Source organism: Tubulanus polymorphus, chromosome 3 (assembly GCF_964204645.1).
Source record: "Tubulanus polymorphus chromosome 3, tnTubPoly1.2, whole genome shotgun sequence".
Taxonomy (NCBI): Eukaryota; Metazoa; Nemertea; class Palaeonemertea; order Tubulaniformes; family Tubulanidae; genus Tubulanus; species Tubulanus polymorphus.
The window spans coordinates 25,135,214-25,144,570 of NC_134027.1; the positions used below are offsets into that span (position 1 = coordinate 25,135,214).

General features: G+C 36.6%; 1 protein-coding gene across 3 annotated transcripts; it reads left to right on the forward strand.

Annotated features, from left to right (window-relative positions):
• Positions 1–28: 28 nt before the first annotated feature.
• On the forward strand, positions 29–8,720 carry LOC141901715 (putative leucine--tRNA ligase, mitochondrial). Of its 3 annotated transcripts, none has more exons than XM_074789139.1 (23): positions 29–109; positions 331–473; positions 611–697; positions 1,102–1,230; positions 1,455–1,546; positions 1,637–1,697; positions 1,923–2,012; positions 2,282–2,425; positions 2,808–2,921; positions 3,176–3,329; positions 3,552–3,766; positions 4,007–4,060; positions 4,199–4,309; positions 4,821–4,939; positions 5,259–5,425; positions 5,507–5,680; positions 6,049–6,140; positions 6,218–6,308; positions 6,474–6,634; positions 6,957–7,034; positions 7,446–7,598; positions 7,932–8,000; positions 8,160–8,720. In XM_074789139.1, the coding sequence occupies exons 2-23, from the start codon at positions 366–368 to the stop codon at positions 8,382–8,384; spliced, it is 2,688 nt and encodes an 895-aa protein (XP_074645240.1). In that variant the 5' UTR covers positions 29–109; positions 331–365; the 3' UTR covers positions 8,385–8,720. The 3 variants fall into 3 exon arrangements, with proteins under 3 accessions (XP_074645240.1, XP_074645242.1, XP_074645241.1); XM_074789141.1 differs by having other exon boundaries at positions 7,912–8,000; positions 8,160–8,284; XM_074789140.1 differs by lacking the exon at positions 29–109 and having other exon boundaries at positions 462–469.
• The last annotated feature ends 637 nt before the right edge of the window (positions 8,721–9,357 follow it).

Sequence of the window (9,357 nt, forward strand, 5' to 3'; positions counted from 1 at the left end):
TTGGCGAGGCTACTGCGGCAATTGAGGAATTCAATATGGCCGCGCCCATGGAAAATTAAGTTTAACGTTTGATCCCAATTAAATGCCAATTGTTATGCGAATACAACCCGTAAGACATAGAAATCGCTGCAAAATGTCAATTTTATTCCAACAAAGACTTTTTATGGCATCGTTGAAAAAATCAACGCCTCTAAAAAACAGATCTAGTGACTTCTACCCCGAATCGATGCACTAATTACTGAACCAAAACGTCTGAACTCTTCTTCGGGTCGTGCCCGGCGTCGCGGTCATGGAAATTTTCATTCGTTGATATATTTTTTCTCATTTTAGTTTCTGTGAATAATTAATAAGCAAGAAGAAAAGACATGAATAGACTAGGACTCGTTGGGAGGGGCGTTCAACGAGTTCTGAGTGTGAGATGGAAACTGAATTCGAGTAGCCGCAGATCAGTATTCAATGAATCTGGAATGTGGGTAAGATTTAATGTTTCTTCTCTTATTTCAACGATTTTCTAATTAATGTAAATAATTTTCCACTAGCTTAGAATTTGAAAATCCTTGAAAGCTTTTTCTTTCAAGAATTCTATTACCAGTTTATTGAACTTTTTTAGGATGAAGAATTCAACAGAAATTCGAGAAAAGAAATCGAAATTTACTGGAAAGATCATGTTTTAAACCATCACGTTAAGAACCCACGGGTAAGTGTAAAACCAGGATTATCTGAGCCAAGGTACTCACTCTTGAGTGTTTCACCAAAAAGTTTGATCCAAATAGGTTTATAAAACCCACAAAAATTAGTAGAAAACAATTTTATTCATAAAAAAATTAAAATGAAAAGATAACATTCGAAACTGTCTAGAGACTATGTCAGGTGTGACAATGATCTATAGGATGATAGTCTGAAACCTGTCTTAAGATTTTAATATTTGATAAATAGAATTTGTTTTCAATCTTTTAGATTTTATATATAGTTGGTTTTAAACTTATTTTCAACAACTTTGGAATTTGGTCGAGATATACCTTAATCTATAAAATAAAAGATCTCTTAAATTCAATAGATACCAATGAAAATCAATATTTTTGTGTTGATGCTTTTTTTCAGACAAAAGGTCGCACGTACTATGTATTATCCATGTTCCCGTATCCGAGCGGTAAATTACACATGGGTCACGTGAGGGTTTATACGATCAGTGACGCTATGGCTCGATATCACAGACTAACCGGTAAACAGGTACGAATACGCTTAGAGAAACTTCCTGATTTTCAACTTTTATCCCAAAGCTTGATTTGAAGTTTGAAAGAAAGAAAATTTTTTTTAACCAAAATGAGTTTCACAAAAAAACAAGAAAATTAACAGAATAAACAAACCACAAAGCGTCATGTTGACATTGTGCGTGGTGAAAGAAAAGAATTTTCGATACCGGTATCTAGTTTTGAGACTTGAAATATTCTAAGGTGATACATCCAATGGGATGGGATGCGTTTGGACTCCCGGCTGAAAATGCGGCTATCGAAAATAATGAAAAACCGGACGAATGGACGTACAAGTAATTATTCTGTTTTTATTTCATACGTACATTTTGTTTGCTTAAGATTTCTGTAAAAATTGCTAAAACAGTTTTGAATTATATTTGTAGGAATATAGCTGCGATGAAGAAACAACTGGAGGATTTGTGCTACAGTTTTGATTGGGATCGGGTAAGCCATTGTCTCAACCAAAAGTAGCCAGATTGAAATTTTAAAACAAGTCTGGGGAACAACGAGCTTTATCCTGTCGTATTTCAACCGACCTTTAGGTTCAATAGTCGACTTGGGAGATGAATTAATGAAAGTCATTTTATTCATGAGGAAAATTTGAGAACTAGTTCTTAAAGCCGTCGTTCTGGCGTTGTCGTTTTCAATAAATTTTTGTCTGAATTCTAGGAGTTTGCAACTTGTGATCCAACCTATTACAAGTGGACGCAGTTCATATTCTTGAAAATGTTTGAAGCTGGATTAGTGTATCAGAAAAAGGTAGAGGTGGTCGATTAATGTGTCCTATGTGCTTAGAATAAAGAATAAGAGTCTGAAATGTTTCCTTGAGTTATATCAAATATTATACAGAAAAGAGAGACTAATTAAGATATGGTATCACATCTGTATTATCACCTAGTGCTCAAGGAAACTTTTTAAGACTTTATCTTTCATTCTCAATGCAGAATGTTTCTTGCGCAGTCTTCTGTACTGTGAAGACATGCCATTTCATGATGGATTGAGTTTATCATGGTTTTGGTATGTTTCAGGCGATGGTGAACTGGGACCCGGTCGACAAGACCGTATTAGCGGAAGAACAGATTGACGATGACGGAAGATCGTGGCGTTCCGGAGCTCTGGTCGAAAAGAAATATCTTCGTCAGTGGTACATTAAAACTACTGCCTTCGCGAAAGTACGTTGAATTCACTTCGAGCCGTCATAGCAAAAATCTATTGAAGAAAGAATAGTACAGTTGACTATGAATCTTATATCAGCTCAATATACAGTCAAACTTACTGGTTTAGCCAACACTCAGGGCATTATTAGCAGGTTCAAGGCTCATTTCCCTGACATGTGGATAGAGAAGCCAGAGAAGAAAGAAACATTGACTTCAAAACCCTACCACCACTAAGATTGGAATCTATGAAGGCTTAATTGAGTTCAAAGATAGAGGGGCATTAACCGAGTCAGGAAACTCCTTTTGGGTAGAGATTTTCTACTCCTTTTGACAAATGCTTGAAACAATTTCGTGGGCCTACTTTTGATCGGTATGCTTGATTTTTGTTTCGTTTCAGTCGCTGTACGATGGTTTGTCAGAAGTCGACGCTTCATTGTGGAAAGATATCATCAAACTACAGAAACATTGGATCGGGGAATGCACTGGAACTAACATCGAATTTATAGTTAAGGTTTGTCAGTACAGTAGTAGTTTATACAACTCTAAGATTGTCTCAAAGTTATCTAGGTCCTGCAAGTATTGATAGATATGAATCTTAAACAGCTTATTCTTGAATTTGAGTGAAAATTCTTGTTTATAACTGAACCCATTTTTTGATAAGCTCCTTTTGAAGTACAGTACTTAATGAGAGGTTCATGAACAAGGGTTTCTTAGGGTTGGTTCTCTGGGTTCACACGTATTTTAGTATTATTTTCATGTTTCCAGCATAATGAAGATGATTCCCTAATCGAAGATGGTTTGACAGTTCATACAGATGTACCACAATTACTGCACGGTGTCTCACACATATCACTGGCTCAAACGCATCAGTTGAATAATCTGAAATATCACTGCAACAATAATACTCATGCAGAACAAGGTATATCTGTTTCATAAAAACCAGTTTTAACTAAAATCCTCCGACAAATCATTTAACTAATGTAACCTTGTGACTTTGGTCCAAAAGTGGTCATAAATCTTAAGACTGGTCTCAAGTTGTTAGATGAGCTACAAAACTAAGACGGTCTTTGACTAAACCACTGACAGGTTACTCATTGAGACGATAATGAGCTGAAATTTATGGGTCGGATTTTTTTTTCAGACATACTGCTGAATGTGCATGCAGTGCATCCGTTAACAAACGAAAAAATACCGATAATAATTTCCAAGACTGCGATGTCTGAACACATTGAATCGAAATTAGCCGTTCCCAGCATCGATGAGTCGGATAGACTGGTTGCGGAGAAATTCGATTTTACGTTCAAATCTGTATTAGATTCAAATAACGAGGAACAAATTCTAGACAACTGTGGTGAGGTACGTAATAATTCAATTACTTTAAAAATAACCATTGATGAAACACTCTGTATTCTGAATTGTAATTATTGTTTGAAATAGCGCAATCAGAATAGAAAATAGAGTTTGAATGTTTCATATTTTTGGTTCTACTTACTTTCCTCTAAAAATCGTTGAAATGACTTTAAAAAAATCTTAGTTTATTCGTTTATTTTCAGTTAGGTCAATTACTAAATGAATGAATTCTTCTTAATTTTTTAGCTTTCCGGAATGAAAATGGCCGACGCTTTTCAACACGCAATTAAACTTGCCAAGGTAAATATGCTGTTCAGAAAGTGTCTTACGAATTCTAAAAATGTTTTGACTATCGTATTGAAATACATGCATCCTGTTTAGTAACATCTATGAAACTGACTGCCGAATTTATGAAACTAATTCCTGCACTTTTTCCAGGAGAATAAGTATGGAGGTGATTTAGTGAGTGCTCGTTTACACGATTGGTTGATCTCGCGGCAAAGATATTGGGGTACGCCTATACCGATAGTTCACTGTGACTCCTGCGAGGTAAGCAAACTGTAAATCTAGTCTAGTACTAGAGACTCCTTGACTCTGGAATCAAATGATTGAACTACTGGTTAAACTTAACGTGCATCTGCCGTCGACAGATCAGAATGATTTGAGAGTATTTACTAATCTTTTGAGAGCTCAATTTACCAAAATTATCAAAATGAACCCAAAATCGCAATCATTTCTAGTTCATTTTCAATTACCGGTAAAATACCATATTTTGAATGTCAAATTACCGTACTCTCATTTGTACTGAAAACCACGTAAATGGGAGACACCCGGGTTGTCCTTTCCTATGTTTTAAGAAATTAACATTCATTACTGGTTCTCTGAAGAAAGGATTCAGATATATCTCGGTACATAGAAAAAGCAACTTTTAAGATGATCAATTGTGGGATTGTTCATTTGACATGAAGAAGTTGGGTCTGCGTTGACACCAGATATCCTAGAATGATTCTTATCTTCATATATCCCTACTTTGTGTCACAAATGGTGAACTGTATTTCAGGAAGTTCCAGTACCGTTCGCTGATTTACCAGTGGCGTTACCGCCTTTGAAAGAATTCTCTGAGAAAGGTCGCTCCGCCCTCGCGGCTGATGAGAATTGGAGCAACACTAAATGTCCCAAGTATGTTCATCATAACCGCTATCAGAAATGACAATTCAGGAAAAACACAAGGCAAACGATGCTTTCAAGTAAAAAAATCAAATCTTAGAACCAACACAGAATTAATTTTGAAAAATAAATATAGCTGCAAGGCAGCGATATCAAGTTTTGTGGATATTGTAGACTCCTTCCTTAACTCACATTATCACAATTTAACACAACAACAGAATTTGAATTAAAGTCGATTCTCTAATTCAGATTATGACCTAACTCATAACTGAAAATCGAGTTATGAAGAGTCTATTGTGCGTATGATATTGTGTTGTGCTGTTTTTAAAAGGTGCGGTGGCGCTGCCAGACGGGAAACCGATACAATGGACACGTTCGTAGATTCGTCGTGGTATTTTCTACGCTATCTCGATCCGACCAACGACGAGTTACCGTTTTCACGAGACAACGTCGACGCGGCGATGCCTGTTGATTTATACATCGGTGGCAAGGAACACGGTTAGTGTCTGTGCTAGTCCCACCTCGCTCCAATGTTCCAACGTGCCCGCCTTACACCAGTTCTACTGTATTTTGTTTCAGCTACTCTTCATTTGTATTTCGCGCGATTCTTCAATCATTTTCTACAAAGCGTCGGCATGTTGACAGATCGAGAACCGTTTCACAATCTGTTGACCCAGGGTATGGTGATGGGACAGAGTTATAGAGTTAAATCCACAGGGCAATACATCAAACCTGAACAGGTGGATTTCACTGGTTAGTAGAAATCTTACCCTATTCTTTCGAAGTTTTGCCATTTTTTGTGAAATATAACTTGCTGGCGAAACTGAATCCTGGACCCTGTTCCACAGTCAGTTAAGATTTTACTCAGGGTTAACTCTCAAAAGTGAACTTATTTTAACTCAGAATTACTCTAGCTCCGAGCTGTGGAATACTGGATCCATCCACTTCCACAGTAAAATCTTGAACTCAGACCTGTCAAACTGGGTCCTGGTGTTAAAATCAGAAATTAACTAATCGAAAAATACTGAATTAACAGAAATAGAAATAATATATTCGTAATCTTATTCTATTTTTTTATTTTTTTTTTCGAAAATTTCATTCTGTTTTTTGCTCTGATGTAGGTGAAATTCCCGTTGAAAAAGGAACCGGAGCCGAACTGGACGTGTCCTGGGAAAAAATGAGCAAATCAAAATATAACGGTGTTGATCCACTGGTAAGTTCCGATGTCACCTACAAGAAATGCCAATGTATGCCAGCGCCAGTGATGACTTCATATCTGTATTTTCACAGGATATAATAGATGAACATGGATCAGATTCGACTAGACTTTGTATTTTGGCCGGCGTGGCGCCTAAAAGTGATCGACACTGGTCTGCTGATTGTAAGTATTCAGAGTTTCAATGGATCAGGAACTTACTGATTTACTTTTTCCTGCAGGGAAAACTCTTGACTCTTATCTTGAAAATCAGGGAATTTGAATATTAAGTGTCTCGTTCTGATCAGGAAATATTTGGTCAAGGGAAAATTTTGAATTGTGTGTTTTCAGTTTTTCGGGGAGTGTTAAATTGGCAGCAGAAGATTTGGAGCGTCGCCAGTGATTTTATCGATCACCGTCATCCGGGAGCCCAACCCGTCGATCTGACGGAGGAAGAATTTGCGGTCGAGGAGAATAAAATATTCGATGCTCGAAATTATTTCTTAAAAGAGGTACGTCATGAAATACACACACATCTTGAGGACCGGGTCAAAAATTGACCATGTATACCTAATATCGCTACAGAAAATCAGCTAGAATTTGTGCATAGGGGATCATTCATTTATTACGTATGCATAAAATTTGAATTTTTCAACCCCCCTCCCCATCGGCCATTTTTTCATATACATTAAGCATCACAGTACGCAATTGCACTGACCCCTCCCCCCTCCCTTGATGCGTACATAATAAATGAATGACCCCTAGCTACTAATACTTAAGACCTGCAATATTTGGTTTTGTTTTAATGTTTTTCTCTGATCTCTTGCGTTTTAGGTTACTTTCCATATGGAGAAAACGTTCTTGATTAGCACGGCTATATCCCGCTTACAGGGATTGACAAATACGCTAAAGGTACAACTACAGTCTAACCTCATTAGTGGGAGAGTAATAAATCATCTCGCAGTCACTTTGCAATCTGATATCTGAGTTGGATGGTCCAGTACACTCCGCTCAAGTCTGATCGTTTGACTTGATAGTGATGAGTTGGACGGTACAGCAAACTCCGCTCAAGTAGGATCTCTTGACTTCAGAGTGACACCTCAGTTGAACGCTGCTCAATTCAGATCTTTTGACTTGAGAGTGATATCTGAGTTGGATGATACAGTAGACTCCACTCAACTAGGATCTTTCGGCTAAAATTTGTTCAACTTGACTATAGCCAAATCTACTGTTTTCTGCTTCATTCCAAAGACTTATTTTGTAACTTCGTCTGACACTTTTCCGAAAACAATATTGTTCTATCTTTTCGACGTAATTTTACAGAAAGCTCCGTTTGATATTGTGAGATGTAGTGAGGAGTATGAACGAGCGTTGTGCGATCTGGTCATCATGTTAGCTCCGTTCAGTCCGTGTTTCGCGTCAGAACTCTGGTCGGGAATATCCAGCGTTCCAGTGAAATTCAACGATTATAAATGGGTTAGTAACACGTAACAGGACGGTGAATCAATCTGCTACCAGCAACTCCTATGTGATCATCGCCATTCTTCCTCGATGTTTGATCACTCACAATTCACGCGTGTCAAGAATTTCACCTGATAATAAGACATTTTCTAATCGCGGACATTAAGCGATTCATCAGCGTTTTACACACAGTACATACATGTAGATTTCCAAAAGATTTAAAGATATTTCAGATTTCTGATCTTCATGGCCGCAGCAAGCAAATATCCAAGATTCTTGATTATTTAGCACTCATCAGCGCACCTCTCAAAAAGGTGCTTATCCGCAGAGCTTTTTTCTTATTTTTAGCATTTGGGAGTTTTGGATCAATCCTGGCCAGATGTCGACATGAAGTATGGCTTACCACTTATTGTGAAGGTAAGTTTAAACAAATTCTATTCTAAAACATTCTATCATTAACATGAGCCCACTTAGAAATATTTTTGCTCATTCTTTTAGAAGGTGTATCACCGGCTTTCTTTTATAATTTGCTTGTATCTAAGATTTTGTTTTATTCTTTTATTATTTTTATTTCAGAGTAATAAGACACATAAGGAACTATTCACGGTCAAAGTGCCGAGGGAACAGTTGGACGTGTTGTCGCTGGAGGAGGCCGCCGCGTTGGTTCAAGATCGTAACGAAATCAAACAACTCGGTGAAATCCACAAACAATATCTAAATATCGAACCGGGCTATAGAGCTAGTTTAACGCTGATAACTAAACGACAAAAGAAATCGAAGAAAGCTTCCTCTACGAGTTGACAGCTCTAGTCAAACTACATCTAGTTTACATACATTATGGTGAATCTTAAATAGTATTTCATTTTACAAGAATTTTCTATTAATTAACCAAAAATGGAAAGCAAAAGATTTAAAATTTAGAAAAATTTTCAGTTTTCAAATAAAAACCATTATCAAGGAAACCATCTCCTTGGTTTTTATATGATAATGAAAATTTTAAATTTTGAAAATACATTTCTGGATGTTAAAATCTTTCAATTTTTTCATTGCGGGTTTGACTCGCTAGAACTTTCTAGTAGTAGTAGACTTTATTGGAAACATTTTGCCACATTTGTGTATATTGTGTGAGATATACTGTCCTGATTTATTTACTTTAGTTTATGAGATAAAGCAAAAAAATAAAATACATGTATAAACAAAAATCAGGTGTTCTTGTTGAAAATGTTTCAGAAGGTTTTCTAGAATCAAGGGAATGAAACTGTAGGTTATTTTCATCGAGGATCCTGACGAATGTTTTACCGATTCTGATCCAGTTAAGCAAAATTTAACACTTAATGCGGAAAAAAGTGGCAGGTGGCACTTCTTCACTTAGTGAACTGCATCAATGCCTAATCATGACTGATACCGCCATACTCTTTGACCAAAATCAAAAATGGGATTAGAGTAATTTGGAACAAGAAACGAAATTCTAATATGGACTTTCCTAAATTTACATGATGATGTACCGTTTAATCCAGTATCAAAATTGAAGAAAACAATTTGTTTTTTTTCAAATAATGAGTGGTAAACATGAACGTTTTTGGCAGAATTTCAGAGGATCGGTGCTCCTAGTAATTAAAAAAGCCTAACTATTAATGGCCCTCAATTGAATCAAGGAGTTTTTTTTCAATGAAAATACTGTCTATTGACGGGATTCTGTGATAACGGTATGAATGATGATCAATCATGAATACATGGTATTAGTGGGTTTCCCCCAATGACTCGAATAAATAGA

Coding starts and splice junctions, on each gene's coding strand:
- LOC141901715 (XM_074789139.1), top strand. CDS start 366: ATGAATAGACTAGGACTCGTTGGGAGGGGCGTTCAACGAGTTCTGAGT. Junction 698..1,101: donor ATCACGTTAAGAACCCACGG/GTAAGTGTAAAA, acceptor GCTTTTTTTCAG/ACAAAAGGTCGCACGTACTA. Junction 7,035..7,445: donor GATTGACAAATACGCTAAAG/GTACAACTACAG, acceptor GTAATTTTACAG/AAAGCTCCGTTTGATATTGT.